General features: G+C 43.4%; 1 protein-coding gene across 1 annotated transcript in view; it reads left to right on the forward strand.

Moving 5' to 3' along the window:
- The window catches only part of LOC109914682 (laminin subunit alpha-2-like), a 378,683-nt gene that overhangs the window by 342,458 nt on the left and 18,024 nt on the right, over positions 1-18,201 (forward strand). Inside the window, exons 50-55 of the mRNA XM_048597042.1 lie at positions 1,412-1,423; positions 7,080-7,200; positions 7,354-7,530; positions 7,907-8,055; positions 8,857-9,033; positions 15,872-16,037. Of these exons, the coding sequence (XP_048452999.1) occupies positions 1,412-1,423; positions 7,080-7,200; positions 7,354-7,530; positions 7,907-8,055; positions 8,857-9,033; positions 15,872-16,037 (802 nt within the window). The remainder of the gene's footprint in view (positions 1-1,411; positions 1,424-7,079; positions 7,201-7,353; positions 7,531-7,906; positions 8,056-8,856; positions 9,034-15,871; positions 16,038-18,201) is intronic.

Raw genomic sequence — 18,201 nt, forward strand, 5'->3', positions numbered from 1 at the left:
GCTCCTATGATGCTGCTTGGCCTGCTGTGTTCGTCCAGCTCTACACCTTGTTATCTCAGATTCTCCAGCATCTGCAGTTCCTACTATCTCCTCCCGATTTAATTGGGCAATCCCTTGTTCTGAGATTATTCCCTCTGGTCCTCGTCTCTTCCAGAAGGGGAAGTAGACTTTCTGCATCTGTCCTGCTCAGCTTTCTAAGGATTTACGTGTCTCCTGTCATTTCAACTCAACTTGAATGAGTACAAGCTCAGTCTACTCAACCTCTCCTCACGAGACAGCCCTTGTATCTGAAAAAGGAACCTAGTGAGCCTGTGTATCCAATGCATGTATGTCCTACCTCCAATAAGAGGCCCAAAAACATTCCCAGTATTCTGGCTGTGTTCTGACTGGTGCCGTTCCTCATTACCCTTATTTAAGTTTAGCACAGTTGTTTCTCACCCAAGTTTCTCATTAGCACAGAGTGCTAAATTCTAGAAAGTCATGATCAATGTTCCCTAAGGGATCATTTATTCTGAGATCATGTATTAAACCTGCCTCATTACACATGACCAGACCTAAAAGAGCCTGCATGCTGGTTGGATCCACAACATATCATTCTGGGAAGCTATGAATTTATCCTCGTGCCACTTTCTGCCAATTTGATTTTCTCAATACATGTGAAGATTAATGTACTGCCTTTATTACAACCCCTCGTTACTTCCAGATTTTCCTGTGTCCTATAGAGCTGCTGCTGTTATGGGGCCCATAGGCTACTCTCACTAGTGTCTTCTTTCCCTTGTTATTTCTTATCTTTATTCACATATATTCTACATCTTCTGACCCAAGATTATTTCTTGACATTGTTCTTATTTCATATCATAATAACGATGCTACCCAATACCCTTCCCTTCCTGGCTCTCCTTTTGACAGGTCACATACCCCTGAATATTTATTTCTCAGCTTTATTATCCTTTAACCATGACTCCATATTGGTGATAAATCATACCAATTAACCTCCACTTGTGCTGCTAATTCATTTGTTTTGATCAGTCCACTACACACATTCAAGTGAAGAGCCATTAATTTCACCTTTTTACCTTTTGTCCCCCTTGTCCTTTTTTCCTGCTGTGTTTTTATACTCATCCTGGCCCCCCTGGGTATCATTATCAAAATAGTTGCCCTGGAATACCGCTATGTCCTTTTGTTTGCAAGTTTACATTTTTCATCAAACACTCTATGCCCTTCCCCACCCAATTCAGGTTAAAAGATCACAGATCTGAAACATTTAAACCTTTGTGCATTTTCCACTGATGCTGACCGGTATTTTCAGCATTTTCTGTTTATTTGTCTGGGAATTCTGGTTTCCTAATAACTATATCAATTATGTTAACATAACCATTTTGTTTTCCTTTTGTACGTTCTTAAAATCCAGTATGAAGGCCAGGTAAGGAGTGTTCCAACGCATGTTTTTTTTTGCAGTATATAATGTTAATATTAGCGATTAAGGTGCTTAATTCCACTGCAATTTGCTGATATTTACATCATGTGAAGCCAGCATTTTACATGCTTTGTGCCATGAGTACAAGCTTTGCTTCTGCTAGCCAGTCAAACTGCTTTCTGCTGTTGCACTCTGGCAAACAATGCACAGCAAATGTCCCAATATGCAGTATGCTTGTGCAAATAATGATGACATTGTATTTAAATGACTCATTGTTATTCGGGAAGAAGCTTTGTTCTGGCCTTTGAATATTGTTAAATTCTACTGATGCATTCTTGTAAAGTGTGATATGTCAGGTGCTGAGGATGCTTACTGACACCTGAGTTAAGACCCACTTTTAATTTGTAATCTGTTAAACAGATTTTGAGAAAAGATTGGTAGCCATTGAATATATGGTGTATAGTTATATTGTGAGATATGATTCTTCTCTGCATTAGGTATCACTAAAAAGGAGTGAACATATGACTGACGCCTTAGAAATTGCTTCAGAGCTTAAAATGGATTGTATGTTCATTGGTACATTCATTGATGTAAACATTCATCTTTTTCAAATTACATATAATCTCCCGTTATGGGTTTCTTTTTTGAAAAGTGGTTAATTATCTATGATCTGTACAGAATGTAATTCCACTGGACACCATTTTACACCTCAAAGTAGATGCATTGGAAGTCTTTAGCCTACAGGCGAAGATATTTGTACCTCTATGCACCCTAAGAGATTAGATTGAGAGAATACAGCCCAGATTATAAAGCCTTGCTTGTGCAGCTGGAAGAGCAACAACTACTTGCATTTGTATAGCACTTTTAACAGGGTAAAATGCCCCAATTAAAGTGCCTCACAGGAAGATTGTCAAGAAAATTACAAGCCAAGACAAATGAGCACTTAAAATTTTACAGTTACAATATGAGACCTAGAATTTGTGGAGGCTCTCTGCAAAAGAAATGTGGCTGACCCCACTCCACACCCTTTTCCTATGACATTGGAAAATATTCAGATGATGAACCAATTTGTTTTTGTAAACCACACTTGACATTTTTTTATTGGAGGGTCATGCGTGACAATTGTGATCAAATATTTTGAGGAGGTAACCAGGAGTGTTGATCAGAATAATGCACAGGATTTTTTTTTTCATAGAATCCCTACAGTGTGGAAACAGGCCCTTCGGCCCAACAAGTCCATACCGACCCTCAGAGCATCCCACCCAGACCCATCCCCCTAAACTACACATCCCTGAACACTATGGGCACTTTAGCATGGCCAATCCACCTAGCCTGAACATCTCTGGACTGTGGGAGGAAACCGGAGCACCCGGAGGAAACCCATGCAGACACGGGGAGAATGTGCAAACTCCACACAGACAGTCACCCAAGGGTGGGTTCGAACCGAGGTCCCTCGTGCTGTGAGGCATCAGTGCTAACCAGGTGATTTCTAGCAAGGCTTTTGATAAAACTAATGAGTACAAGGAGGTTGGCTAAGAATTCACATGGGATCCGAGACAAATTGGCACATTGGATCCTTAATTGACTGAGAGGCAGGAAACAAAGGTGATGACAGAGGGATGTTTCTATGAGTGGAAGTCAGTTTCCAGTGGTGACTGCTAGGCTCTGTGCTGGGCCATTTCTCTTTGTAGTCTATGTCAATGATTTGCACTTAAATATAGGGGATGACTTTGCAGGGGGGAAAGGTAGAGGTCAGTGCCCCCACCTATACCACAGAGGGTTGAAGTTATTGATGTTATATTTAAAAGGTGCCCAGATAGGTATTCACTCACTACAAGTCAGGGCTCTTAGAATAGGAACCTGTTGTAGTCAGCCTGCCACCAGTCCCTGGTCAGTCTGCGTCTGTTCCTCGATCAGACGTCTGCTATTTCCTGATTAGCCTGTCTCTCTTTGCCAGACACACACTCCCCTCTTGGCCAGTATCATTCACCCACACCCATTTAATTCTGACCTCCCCCGATCTTCCTCTGTGCCCTGTGCAACCTCATGTACTGCCACCCAATCTTGATCATGATACGGCATAACTAAAAACTCCCCAAAGCAGACAAGGAGCAGTTGCTCAGTGCAAGTTCAGCACATACAGGAGCTTGCCTGCTGCACACTTCTTTCTCCAGCCAGGAATTAGAAGGTAGACATTGTTCCCTTGTGGAGAACTTGATTACCTTGATAAGGAGAATGTAATTTGGTTTAGCTGGCCTTTGAATGTGCATGCATGATAGGCAAGTACATGTAAAAGGGGCTTCTGCAACTTGCCATGAGGATACGCAGCCTAGCTTTAAAGTTCCAGTAACTTAATTGCAAATCTTCGTCTTGCCGTCAGAATTGTGATTTTTGGCATCTCGTGCAAGTAAATTCCATGCTGCCTTGCTACCATCTCCGGGCGCAGCACAAGATTCCATCTACCATGTGTGAATGGGGTGACACGGTGGCTCAGTGGTTAGCATTGCTACCTCACAGCGCCAAGGACCCAGGTTCGATCCCAGCCCCGGGTGACTGTCTGTGTGGAGTTTGCATAGTCTCCCCGTGTCAGTGTTGGTTTCCTCTGGTTGCTCTAGTTTCCTCCCATTGTCCAAAGATGTGCAGGTTAGGTAGATTGGCAATGCTAAAGTGCCCATAGCGTGCAGGGATGTGCGGATGGCTGGATTAGGCATGGAAAAGGCAGGGTTACAAAGAGGAGGTTGGTCTGGATGGAATGCTGTTTGGAGGGTTGGTGTGGACTTGGACCAAATGACCTGCGTTCTGCACTGTATGGATTCTATGACACTATGTCTAGACACCACATGATTTTGAACAACTTGATTGTATGACCTTTCAGGCATCTGGAAAAACAACTCCCCTCTCTCCTATCTATCCATGTAATTGACATGCTGATCCCCTGGAACTCTTCCTAAAGCCTTCACATCCCTCCTAAAGTGTGGTTCCAAATCTAAAACATAATGCTTGCACTGAGATTGAGCCAGTGTTTTATAAAACTTCACTCTAACTTCCTTACCGTATATACTCAATGCCTTTATTTTTAATGCCAGGATCTTGTATGCCTTGTTAATCACTTCATCAACATGCCCCGCCAATTGTAATGATTTATACATGTAAGCCTCCAGGTCCCACTTCTGCTGCTGCATCCCTTTTAGAATTGTACATTTCATTTTATGTGGCCTCGCCTCGATCTTGCCCCCAGAAGGTACCACTATCTTTCATACTTGGGCAGATAATCATCAGGTTGGTTAAAGAGGCCAGCTTTAAGGAGAACCTTAAAGAAGGACAGAGAGGCAGAGAAGTACAAGGACAGCTTTAAAGTTTCGAGCCTGAGAGGGTGAAGACACGATCATCAGTTGTGGAGCACTTCTACGCCATCACACTTGCTATTGAAACAACTCAACCATCACTTCCGGCCTTCAACAATTTACTTTGGGCTAGATGGAAGCCAACTACATGGACGCTTCTGCCAGGCCACCTTTCCAATAGGGCCAGTATACATCTTCATAGGATGTTTTAACACTGATATGGACACACATTTTATGCCTCTTAGCTTGCTTTCTTAGCACTCATTTACTTTAATGAGTCACGTTGCTTTTTTAGCACACAAGGACTTAAGCTCTCAGTTAAAGACCACCAGCCTCAGTGGCTTCCATTGCTTTTAATCAGAGAGAGGGGCAACTTGGGACAGTGGGGAGCACTGAAGAAGAAATGCTTTATTCAGAAAAGTGTGGACGTGTTGCTGTCTGGCACTAGGCTACCTCCACGTCAGAGCTGCAGCATGTGCCTGCCCCTTATGCGGCAAACACTGCATGTGCTTTAAGCAAATAGTGCTGTGTGAAAGTCAAAGAGGAAGAGCCCTTAGTGGAGTGAAAGGGGACCATTCGAGGACACCCCCTGCAGTCTATCGAAGACCCCACCCAATTACACAAGGGGCTCTTGACCACAGCTAGTCCTACATTTCAAGTGCAAGCAATCTGGAGGTCATTCGGGGTGCTTCTAAGACATCAGTCCAAGGACCAGGCCAGTTTTTTTCCTGAAATGAGACAGAGGGAGTGGTGATGGAAGTGCATGCAAGAGACATTCACGGCCATGCATTAGCAGGAGAGGCGGTGAGGTGTCTCCAGTACGGGAGTAAGAAGTACAGGGGGCAAGAGGATTAGAAGTTCGGTAGGATGAGGTGGGTGAGAGCCCTTGAGTGGACATGATACATGCAACAATGAGAGTTACAGAGCATTAACCTTGAAGATGCATGAGCAATGGTAGCGTTAGATTGAATGCTGGCCCTTCCTTGAGTGTGAGGCAACAGAGAGACCATCTTGGCATTTCACCTTGAGTAGCTCAGGAGAGCATTGACATTTCTTGCAACACTGTCCCCTTTCACCATGGCTTGCCGCTGCAGTTTGAGTCCGGGTTGTCAGAGTCTATTGCCGTGGTTTCCTTTGACAGTCAGCAGCAAAAAGGACTGCCCTGCTGTCCACGAACTGTCTATGAGCACCTGCCTTAGAAGCGGGGATCAAGCTTACTTTTCCTCTGAGACATTTTCCGGGTGGTTTGAGCAGTATTTCCTGGCTTACAATGCCTTAATTGGTGACCAACTGGACCTTAAATATGGTATCAGAGGTATGGAAGCTGGAAGATCTCACCAGGGACAAACATTTCTGCCTCATTCGCCATGCATTCCCTGACAAATCCACCCAACAGTCTGGTTGCATAACTAATAGGGTGAAGAGTAATACGTTTTTAATCACCAACAGTGCGTTTTTATCTGATGTGGCAATGTGTATGTTATCTCCCACAATATAAGAAACTGGGAGCATTAAAGGAATGAAGAATTCAACAGAAGTTTATTGCAGCAAGTTATTACACACAAACATTAGATTATAACACAGCAGCATTGAACAGCACGCTTCCAGTAATGTCATGCTTCGAGTGATCCCAGGGTGAAATGGAATATGATGCCTTTTTTGCCTCAGGTCATATTGCTACGATAGAATAAGGATACTATGAACAAGTCTGTTAACGGTATGCAGACATAACTGACTGCAAGACATAGCACAACAAAAAGTGGATGATTGTTTGAGAAAATTTGCCACAGGTCATGGCAGACCAGATGCCATGAAACTGACACACCACCACACATTAACTATAAATAGAAAGATTCATATTGTATAAATTCAGCAAAGAACCTCTGACAGCATTTACTGGACAGTTCATTGAATGCTTGAGCTTTCCACACTATAACAGTAAACACATGAACGCAACCTCCTATTAAAATGCAGGATTTCTGCAATACATTCAACTTTTCATCAAGACTCACAAGTAACAATGCACTTTTTCCCCATGAATTATAAGCCTACACCAATGGAACTCTGACGTATTAGCAGGGCAGTTAATCCTAGTTTCATTTATCCCATCTCCAATGAGAACTATGGGCCCCTTCTAAATGTTTTCACAGTAGGTTAAAGAAACGAGGAGAAGTAATTTTTAACAGTTTTATTTCCATAATTAATATCACTTTTACCACCAGTGTATTGATTCTATTATTTGAACATTCGTAAAAATAAAGTGTCAATAATTTTAGTAAACTAGCTAACATTGACACAAATGTCTTTATCTGTTGCAGGCCTGAAGTCAGTTTAAAGAAATATAGTGGCTGCCTCAGAGATATAGAAATTTCACGGACACCATATAATCTGTTGAGTGGCGCAGATTACCTAGGATTAACAAAAGGCTGTAGTTTAGAGGTTTGTTATCTGAGACATTGCAATATTGTGTATTTTATATCAATTTTCTTTGTTTTCAACGTATTGGATTCTAACACAGTACAGTACATTCTCTTGTTTCTGAAGTTGTCTCAATATTTTACATCATGTTCACTAATATACTGTTTTTCACAGAATGTCCACACTGTTAGCTTCCATAAACCAGGATTTGTTGAGCTTCAGCCACATTCGTTGAATGTAGGCACAGAAATATCTTTTTCCTTCAGTACTAAAAATGAGACTGGAATGATACTGTATGGAAGTGGAAAGGCTCCAGCTCAACTCAGGAGGAAACGCCGCCAAACTGGACAGGTTTGTGTTATTATTTTTAAACATATTTTAACATATTTTAAGTACTTATTTTTGTGCATATCGTAATTACATATTGAGCCAATGGAAATTATAGACACGTGAAATACTAAATATTTTAAATTATGTGATTCTCATTAAAATGCACAGTTTTAAAATATTTTCTTTTTCTTAGCTGCTGTTTGGTATTGGCTATTTAAAATTTTCAAATACATCCATCATCCAGTAGAGTCCCTTTAACCAAGAAACTTAGTAAATAAATGGTAGTAGATAAATAGATTCCTGTATCATTTATTTTGAAATACTCTATTGTAATCAAGCAATTATTGGCAATAATATTCACGCAGCCTGTGTGTAACTTTGTGCTTTATACAAACAGGTCTACTATGCAGTTTTCCTAAACAGAGGGCGCTTGGAAGTACACGTTGCTACTGGAACCCGAGAACCCCGGCGTGTGACAATTAGACCAGAGTCTGGAGTGTTCAATGATGGAAAGGAACATAGTGTTAGACTGCATAGATCAAGAGGGTATGACCATTCCTGAACAATCTGACATTACCTTGGGTTGAATTTTCTTATTCTAGTGGATGCTTTGATGTCTTCACTTTACAAGTTTCGCAAGATTTATACTTTCCTCTGACAAACCTGCCATCAAAATTTACTAAAATAGAACTAGTGTCCCACGAAGCAAGTTACTCAGTGTAATCCGTGTTTCTGTGTATGAAATGAAAGCGTGATACTTGGCTACTTAGATCCTGCTCACATCCATGATGTTTGTTTTACAGCATGATAATTGAATCCTTACTGGGAACCAAAACTCTACTTGATTTTACCCTCCCCACTGCTAATCTTTCACCGTTTGATGCTGGACAATCTGAGGTCACTACCTAGCCGATAACTATGTATCTGCAAAGCTGTCTCAGCCAACTGCAATGTACCCCCTGTTCTGTTCAGCTGACTACAGCGTATGGCAATACAGTCCTAGCAGACTACTATGCATGCGTAATGCTGCCTTAGTTGACTGCTGTGTATCCCCATTGCTACCCTGATTGTTATTTGCCTGCAGTTGATCTTGCTGCAGCAACCAACACTAACATTGGCATCTTAATAGGATTGATGATTTACTCTGGCTGCTGACAAATCCAGTTCCCCATCCCAACCCCCACTGCTTCTGCTCACCTATTTGCCTCAAGTTAACATAATCCTCCCTATACAATTTTATTGTTGGGAAAAAAAATGTTTTAGCGTGGACATAAGTTAATTATTTCCGCTGTCTTTTATTTAAAAGCTCTGAATATGCAAATAACATGAGATTCTTTTTGCTATTAGGTATCTCACTGTGCAAGTGAATGAAGAAAGAGCTCAAAGGAAAAGTCTACCTAATGATCTGCCTCTCGACATCAAACGGCTGTTTGTTGGAGGTGTCCCTGCCTCATTCCAAGTCAGTCAATTAAGAAGTATCACACATTTTGAAGGCTGTATATGGAACTTAGTTGTTAATTCAATGTAAGTAAGATATCATTATTCTTAAGAAGAGGACATATTTTAAAAAGTGAAACCATTGATGGGTTTATTTCTTAATTCCAGAGAGTGCATGTTAGAAAAGAACGTAGTTGAAGACCAATTTAAGAAATCAGGGAAATTATCTATACATTTCTGTTCATTAAAAATGGAGAGAAAGCCTCAAGCACTGGGCCCTTTATTTCCTAGCTTGCAATCTTTTAAAATGCTTGTTTGGTAAATTAGTCTTACAACAATATTCTTAAATTAATTGATGGTGCATTTTACTGTGAAATTATTTTAAAATGCCTTGTGCATACTAATATAATTAACATCTTTATAAAATGTTTGCTTTCATGTTAAATTATTTTGCCTGTTCAATATACTTCCATCAATCTAATCATATTTGTAAGAAGAGATAACAAGGTGTAGAGCTGGATGAACACAGCAGGCCAAGCAGCATCAGAGGAGCAGGAAGGCTGACGTTTCGGGCCTAGACCCTTCTTCAGAAAATGTCATATTTGTAGTCTGCTGTCACCACGCACAATGTTATGCTGAATGGCATGCTTATAATAGGCTAATTAAGTTTTTCAGTGACAACAGTAGGATTGCTACACTAATGCTATTCTGTAGGAAAAGGTTAATTTTGAAGCACTTCAGAACTGAATTTCCATAGTTGTTTTTCTAATCACACACCATGAATTTGGCAGAGGAGCTACAGAAATCCCACAAAAACATGCAGACTGTGAATATATTCTTATCTAATGGCCAAGTGTCAATTTTGCCGAGTTTCATGGAGGGTTTAACTCTGGTGACTGTTCTCATGCAATTCTTCACAAGGCACTCACCTCATTAAGTATGTAATCCTGCGCTCAGCAGCAGAAGCGCTCGCTGGTGCTGTGGGTACCATATTTAAACCTCAGCTCCATACCATTTCAAACATTGCAAGCCAGGAATTGTCCTTCACAGGAGGTCCTAGTGATTGGAGTGTTTGAGAGGAGTTTTCCTTCCGTAGAACCACCAGGGGAGACCATGGCACCAGCCCCCATCAGCGTGGTCTGGAGTGTCCCAACCAGGCCAGTGCCATTTCAACAGTACAGATGAACACATAGCAATGCCACAGGAAGGTCAGTGACCTCCTGCCCTCTGCAAGTGTTGTCATCTCTCTGTTGCCTCATGCTGGCTCTGACTCCACTACTGTAATCACTTCCCAACAAGGCTCATGGTCTACCGTTCTCAGTATTACATGCAACATATTCCCTTGAACGTTCTCAGTCCCCATCAAACTGTTCACCTCCCCTGCCCTCTGCACTTACTATTCACTCATTTGCTGTACAATTTCTGCTCCTGCACCAGCCACTTTGATCTCACACAATCCATCTCTCGGGGTCACTGCAGGAGAAAAATTAGTTCAGTAGGGCTGAGAGACTAAGGCACATGGTGAGGAGACTTCCATGTCCTGACACCTAAAATTCACTACTATCCCACGACCACCATTGTGAACATATTCTCAATACGCTCAAGTCTGTACCCCTACTGTGCAACTCATTCTCTCTGACCCTCTGCAAATGCCAGCAGCATCCACACATCTTCTGGCCACATAAGACCACCTCCTGCTCCGCCTCTGAAAAAGTAGTCTCAGGATCCCCAGATGAAGCACTAGCAAGGCTGCCACCGGCATCGTCCATGAGCTCAGATACTTTCACCTCGTTGGGCGGCACAGTGGCTGTTAGCACTGGTGCCTCACAGTGCTGGGGACCCAGGTTCAATTCCAGCCTCGGGTTACTGTATGAACTTTGCACATTTTTGCTATGTCTGTGTGGGTTTCTGCTAGGTCCTCCTGTTTCTTCCCACAGTCTAAAGATGTGCAGGTTAGGTGGATTGGCCGTGCTAAATTTTCTGTAGTGCCCACGGACGTATAGGCTTTGTGGATTAGCCCTGCTTAATGCGGGGTTACGGGATAGAGTCGGGGGTGGGTCTGGATGGGATGCTCTTCAAAGGTGCAGATCTGATGGGCTAAATGACCTCTTTCTGCACTGTAGGGATTTGTGTATCTATGATGATTCTGAATCTTAGCTAGATTAGACTCAGGAACACGTTCTGTGGAGCCGGTCAGCAGCATTTAGAGGACTGCTGGAGATCAGGTACCTGCTCAGTTCCAGGCAGGACAGGATCCCACGATGTCAGCCATTAATAACTTCATACATATGAACAGACAGACGGAGGAACAGCAGGCAGGTTTGTGAAAGGCACTCATTAAACTGGGTTGAAGGTTGGAGGAAGCGACCAATTCTTTCTGCACCATGTTGGCTCTGGCATGGATGCTTCTGGCTGTTTCGGTCGATAGGTTGGGGATTGCTATGGAGAACAAGGTCCATATTTTAATAGCAGAAAAAAATACACGTAGACTTGCACTCCTTGTCTGTAGACATTAGTGTTCAGTGTGAGCAGCAAGGTGAGAGGGGGAAGAGGGACCAGGTCAGGTGCTCCTTATTCTCAAGGTGACAGAGTGGTGGTGCCAACAGGCACCCAGGCAGAGGCGGAAACTACACTCAGGTCACCAGAGCCTCCTCTCAGGACAATCCAGAGTTGACCTTCCCCCTCACTTCCACCCTGACTATGACCCACAAGCCTGTGGAAGTTTAAGCTGAGGAGTGTGAGTCTGCACCTCGGCAGGATACTCTGAGAACAATGAGGCTCTCTAGCAACAAGAGACCTGTGGGTATGAGATAACAAGGTGTACAGCTGGATGAACATAACAGGCCAAGCAGCATCAGAGGAGCAGGAAAACTGACGTTTTGGGTCTGGACCCTTCTTCAGAAATGTGGGTCTGAGGGTATTCTGCCCAAATAATCAAGGCCAACAGGCTCCACCCAGCTGTAGACCAGAGACTGAGTCTATCCAAAGTGGGAGGGCAAGGAAAATGAAATCTTTCTGAAGGACCATAGGTGACGCTTCACTGTAATTAAAATAAAATATAAATATATTTAAGCTATCGTCTGTCTGATGTGCTGTCATTTTAGCTGCAGCTACAAGAATGAAGCTCCAGAGGCTACACTTCCTTAGCACCATACAATTAATTACAATGCTGCTCTTTTCCAAACCCTGACATATTGCCATTGTTCAGTGTTGGATCATCAGATGTTGTGAGGCCTTCAAATAGTTATTAACATTAAATTTTATTAAACAACTGTAAAAGTGAAGAAGGAACAAACAAAAAAGGTACCTTTACATTTGGGACTGAACAGGTGCTGCTTGTCTTTGGAGCAACAACAAATTTTCAGTCAATGAACGATAAGTTCACTAACCTCCGATCTATTGGAAGCGGGTATCAGTTAAGTTCTTTTGGGCTTATTGTGCCCAATGCTGCATCACTCTGTAGTGCTGAAGGTGATGTTCTTCCCACTCAAAGTCCTCATCTTCCACTTCAGAAGTCTACTGCCATTCTCCCTGTTCTGTAGCATGTTTTTCACATCTTGTCTTTGTTTGCTCCAGTTGTACACAGCACTGCATGCGAGGATTATGCAGCTACTCTGTCTAGAGTGTACTATGAGACCCAACAGACTCATCCAAACATTAAAACCTCATCTTAAGGATTGCTACCACGATGGGACTGCTGGAAGAATGGACTGCATTGTACCCGTGTTTGGCCTCAGTCAGGGAGTTGTATGATGGAGTCATCAGGCATAGTTGGAGAGGGTAGCCCTCATCTCCCTGCACCATTCTTGTAAGGAATATGGCCCTTGAATTGAAGCAGAGACCCGAGAACTATCAAGGATATAGGTATCATGAAAGTTTCCATGGTACTGGGCAGAGACTTCTAAGATGTGGTAGTGATAATCATAGATGACCTCGACATTGACCAAATGGACAGCTTTCCTTTTACAGTATAGTGCTGTTAATGTGACGTGTGCACAGTCTAAAGCACCCTACACCTGGGGGAAAGCGAGCTATATGGACAAAGCCCAGTACTTAGGGTTGTACCACTGACTTCGCCACAGGGAACTGAGACATAATGGTGTGATTCGGCACAAATTGCGTCAGTGTCAGGAAAGCAGAACTGGGGATTCTGATTATAGTCATATATTAGGTTATGTCACAATTAGATCACATTAGATTATATCACAAAACTCTGTCAAACATCAACTATTAAACATAATGAAAAATTTGTGATATGTTTGTGTGATTTGATAACCTTTTTACTTACTTGAAAGTACCCAGCAGATCTAGCAGTGTATTTGGACAGAAGCGGGTAGAATCTTTTGATTTGATTTATTACTGTCATGTGTTTCGAGGTACAGTGAAAAGTGTTGTCTTATGTGCGTATAACTGGGGTTGGAGCAGTCTTTGATTATGTTGATTGCTTTCTCTGATGGTCATCTTGGTGGTAGGATAGCTATTTATGTCAGCAAGATGTTGGCATTCCTGAACCCTACCATCTTGCCACCTTCTTCTGAATTCAGTTCTTGGCTGGAAGACCCATGGTCAACCTTCCTGTCCCACTGCTATTGGAAGATCTTAAATGGCCATTTTAACAGCCTTATCCTACCGCTGCCTGAATTAAACAAGCTGTCTCCTGAAACCACCCCCTCACATTATTTACCTGTGGCTCAGGTTGCTCTGTGATCCGGGAGCTCCTTCCAGCGGGATCCATGTCCTCCCTCGTGATGCTGCTGAGCACAGAATCTGCTGGCCACTGATCATTCAGTGGCTGTCAGTAGGAGAGTAGAGATTTTTGTCTCCAGTGGCACTGGTGTCACTGCACCAAAACACCACTGAAACCTTCTGTCATCACACCCTCTCCACCCCCAACAGCAACCCCAGGCTATTCTGTTGGCTGCAGTTCCCCAGTCAACTGCTGAGCGCTGTTGGCGTCTGTGACTTCCCATAACCCATTGCTGGCCGTGTCCCTCACTGACTGACTCAAACACAGAGCACAGAATCCCTATAGTGTGGAAACAGGCCATTCGGCCTAACATGTTCACACCACCCTTCCAAAAAAGATCCTATCCAGACCCATTCCCCACAACCCTGCATTTCCCATGGCTAACCACCTAGCCTGTACATCCCTGGACACTATGGGGCAATTTAGCACAGCGAGTCCATCTAACCTGCACATCTTTGGACTGTGGGAGGAAACTGGAGGAAAGCCACGCAGACACGGGGAGAATGTGTGAACTCCACACAGACCGTCGCCTGCGGGTGGAATTGAAGCTGGGTCCCTGGCGTTGTGAGGCAGCAGTGCTAACCACTGAGCCACCGTGCCGCCACATTGTGCTCTGCCACAGTCAGTGAGAGTCTCCACACAGAGTGAGGCAGCAGAAGCCAGTTAGGTTCAGAAAGTGATTACTGGATAAAGCATGTTCAAATTACAAAGAGCACGGCATGATAACTTGTTTTTGTTTGACATGGAGAATGTCAGAAGAAAGATTTTTGAAAATGTTTGAATGGGATTGTCACTGGCGAGGCCAGCATTGTGTGCTGATCTCTACTTGCCCCTGAAAAGTGATGGATGGTGTGTCAGTCAGCTCCTTAAGGTGCCGCAGTCTCTCAGTCTCAGTGAGTGCTTTATGACCACTGGAACCTGTCTGTCCTACAGGATAAACGTTGGTTTCCCTCTTAAATTGGTGTTCTTGCAAACTGCCCTAATGAATGCAAGATGTGAGCGGTGAGGGTCGTGGCACTGGTGAGACAGAAAGCAATAGCTCAATAGTTGAGCCCAGACTGCCACTGCCTGTCCCTCTGCCCTTCATCTGACACATACTCACACACAGTTCCCAGCCCCGAAATCCACGTAGAGATTGCTCACTGTCTTCTGGATGATGGGTGGCGTAGAAAGGGTGTTGATAGTGCTACTGCTGGTGATACTGCACTGTCAAGCGTGCGCTTTCAAATAAACCTGTTGGACTCTAACCCGGTGTTATGTGATTTCTGACCTTGTCCATCCCAACCAACACTGGCACCTCCACATCATGCCTTCCTCCCCCAGCACTCCACCCCTGCCACTGCATAAATGCTGCCTCCACACTTCACATCAGCTCTGATGAAGTGTCATCTAGACTCGAAATGTTAGCTTGCTTTCTCTCCATGGATATTGCCTGACCCGCTGTGATCTCCAGCATTTTTGTTTTCAGTTCCGATTCCAGCATCTGCAGTAATATGTTCCTACTAGGTACGGGGACTGAGATGTGTGTGTTCACTGGATAGACTAAGGGAGACTTCTGCTTCTTTTTGAATTCATTTCTGCACTCATTGCGTGGATGCTTCAGTAATACAGTGCTACAAGTGTAATAAAACTCACCAGTTAGTTCTGCCGTATTGTAATGTCCTGAGATTTCAGCAATTCGACACTCAGGAGTTTGACTGATATGTGTTGTCTCCTGTGGCAATGGACACAGACGTAGGTGAGACCTCTGCTCTCAGGGTCTTGATTCCAAGGGAAGATGCACCCATGTCCTTACCAGCTCTGTTGAAGAGTCACCAGACTCAAAACATTAAAAGAAACTTTCTTCCCACAGATGCTGCCAGACTTGCTGAGTTTCTCCAGCAGTTTTGGGTTTTGTTACAGTGTTTTTCCAGCCAGCAGGTTAGACCCTCAATGCCTGAATAAGATTTGCCCAACATTTCAGGTTGATGAACTGCTTTGATGAATGACTATTAGCATCTAATTTTCTCTGCACAGATGCTGCCGGATCTGATTCGTGTTTGCAACATTTTCCATTTCAGTTTCAGATTTCCAGCATCTGCAGTATTATTTTCATTGTGAAAAGTTGCTAATTTCTCCGTATTGTAGCATTGAAATTAGCTCAACAAATATTCTCCCATGTATTTCCTTTCTTTTCAGACCATTAGACTTTGCTCAACCAGTGTATTTTGAGCATGCAGAAATTGGAAGGTGCCCAACATTAAAACATCCAAAACCACTTCTTGAAGATGTTGAAGAGATTGATACAGCTGAAATCACAGTCAAACCTATTTCAGAAATAAAAATAATTCCTACTCCTGCTCCTGTAAGTATTTTTCTCCCAAATTATCATAAATTATATGAAATTTGTTCCCACTTCTGAATCAAGGAGAATTGATTGACATATGTATAAAAAGTAGGATATCTCTTAATAGCAGCAAAAGTTGCAAATCCAGATGAATTCTGACAACCAAAAGATATGAAAATCATTTACAACCTGCATACAAATGTCAGAAGTGGCACTGATGAATTGAAAGCTTCTGAATGACCTGCTGAACAACAAGCTTAGTCCCGATAATGGCTGTATTCTGTCGCCTCTTGTCATTCAATATTTGACCAGATATGGTTATCCCAATGAAGTGCTCAGAAAATCTTCTATTCCTCCATTTTCTAACAATCCTCATTCTAAAGCAAATTCTCTTCAATCGTTTTACATGATGATTGAATGTGTGCTTTTTCCTCGAAATAAAAAAAGTTAACTTGGACCTGCAGCAAAAATCTGCAAAGATCATTTTGAGCGTACAGTTTGACATTCAGAATGAAAGGAAGTAGGCTTTTAGTTTCTTGCACTACATCAAGTAGATTGGAGTAAAATGAAACTTCTACACATTTGGTCAGAGGACATTCGATCCATCAGACCTATATCAGTGCTTTGAAAGTGTTATCCAACTTGTCCTGCTCCCTTTCTCTTCTGAAGGTTCCTAATGAAGCTGCTTCGACTATTTTTAAAACTGCACGTTTTAGATCATAATAACTCAATATACAAAAAACTCACTTATCCTTTGACTTTTTTTTGTGAATTATCTTAAATCTATGTCCTCCAGCTACCAATATTTCTGTCTCTGAAGCTGTGGGGAGAATCCTCCTAGTTCTGCGGAGGCAGGTTTGATAGGAGTACAGAGAAATCCTGCAGCTCAGGGTGTAGTCTCACTCCTGGGCAATCTGGACAAGAAATTAATTTCCACCTACCAATGAGGGTAGACAATAGAATTAGAATTAGGTTTATTGTCACGTGTACTCAAGTACAGAAGTACAGGAGCACAGTGAAAAGTATACAATGTCGCACCTCACATGCCATCCTAGGTACCTAGGTACAAATCGTAGATACAAAGTAGAGAAATAAAGAAATAAAAGTTACATTACCGCAAAGTTAGAAAATAAGAAATAAAGTTAAAAGGATAAACATTACAGTCAGATAAACAGATTACAGATAAACATTAGAGATAACAAGGTGTAGAGCTGGATGAACACAGCAGGCCAAGCAGCATCATAGGAGCAGGAAGGCTGACGTTTCGGGCCTAAACCCTTCAGAAATGGGGGAGGGGAAGGGGGATCTGAAATAAATAGGGAGAGAGGGGGAGGCGGATAGAAGATGGATAGAGGAGAAGATAGGTGGAGAGGAAACACACAGGTCAAAGAGGTGGGGATGGAACCAGTAAAGGTGAGTGTAGGTGGGGAGTTAGGGAGGGGATAGGTCAGTCCAGGGAGGACGGACAGGTCAAGGGGGCTGGATGAGGTTAGTAGGTAGGAGATGGGGGTGTGGCTTGAGGTGGGAGGAGGGGATAGGTGGGAGGAAGAACAGGTTAGGGAGGCGGGGACGAGCTGGGCTGGTTTTGGGATGCGGGAGGGGAGATTTTGAAGCTTGTGAAATCCACATTGATACCATTGGGCTGCAGGGTTCCCAAGCGGAATACGAGTTGCTGTTCCTGCAACCTTCGGATGGCATCATTGTGGCACTGCAGGAGGCCCAGGATGGACATGTCGTCTGCGGAATGGGAGGGGGAGTTGAAATGGTTCGCGACTGGGAGGTGCAGTTGTTTATTGCGAACCGAGCGTAGGTGTTCTGCAAAGCGGTCCCCGAGCCTCCGGGTACAGCGGATGCAGTATACCACATTGGCAGATGTGCAGGTGAACATCTGCTTGATGTGGAAAGTCTTCTTGGGGCCTGGGATGGGGGTGAGGGAGGAGGTGTGGGGGCAGGTGTAGCACTTCCTGCGGTGGCAGGGAAAAGTGCCGGGTGTGTGGGGCTGGAGGGGAGTGTGGAGCGGACAAGGGAGTCACGGAGAGAGTGGTCAGACACTTCCGCCATCTGGAATCCGACCCCACCACCAAAGACATTTTTCCCTCCCCACCCTTATCTGCTTTCTGGAGGACCACTCTCTACGTGACTCCCTTGTCCGCTCCACACTCCCCTCCAGCCCCACACACCC

This window comes from Rhincodon typus, chromosome 5 (assembly GCF_021869965.1).
Source record: "Rhincodon typus isolate 14 chromosome 5, sRhiTyp1.1, whole genome shotgun sequence".
NCBI classification, from domain to species: Eukaryota; Metazoa; Chordata; class Chondrichthyes; order Orectolobiformes; family Rhincodontidae; genus Rhincodon; species Rhincodon typus.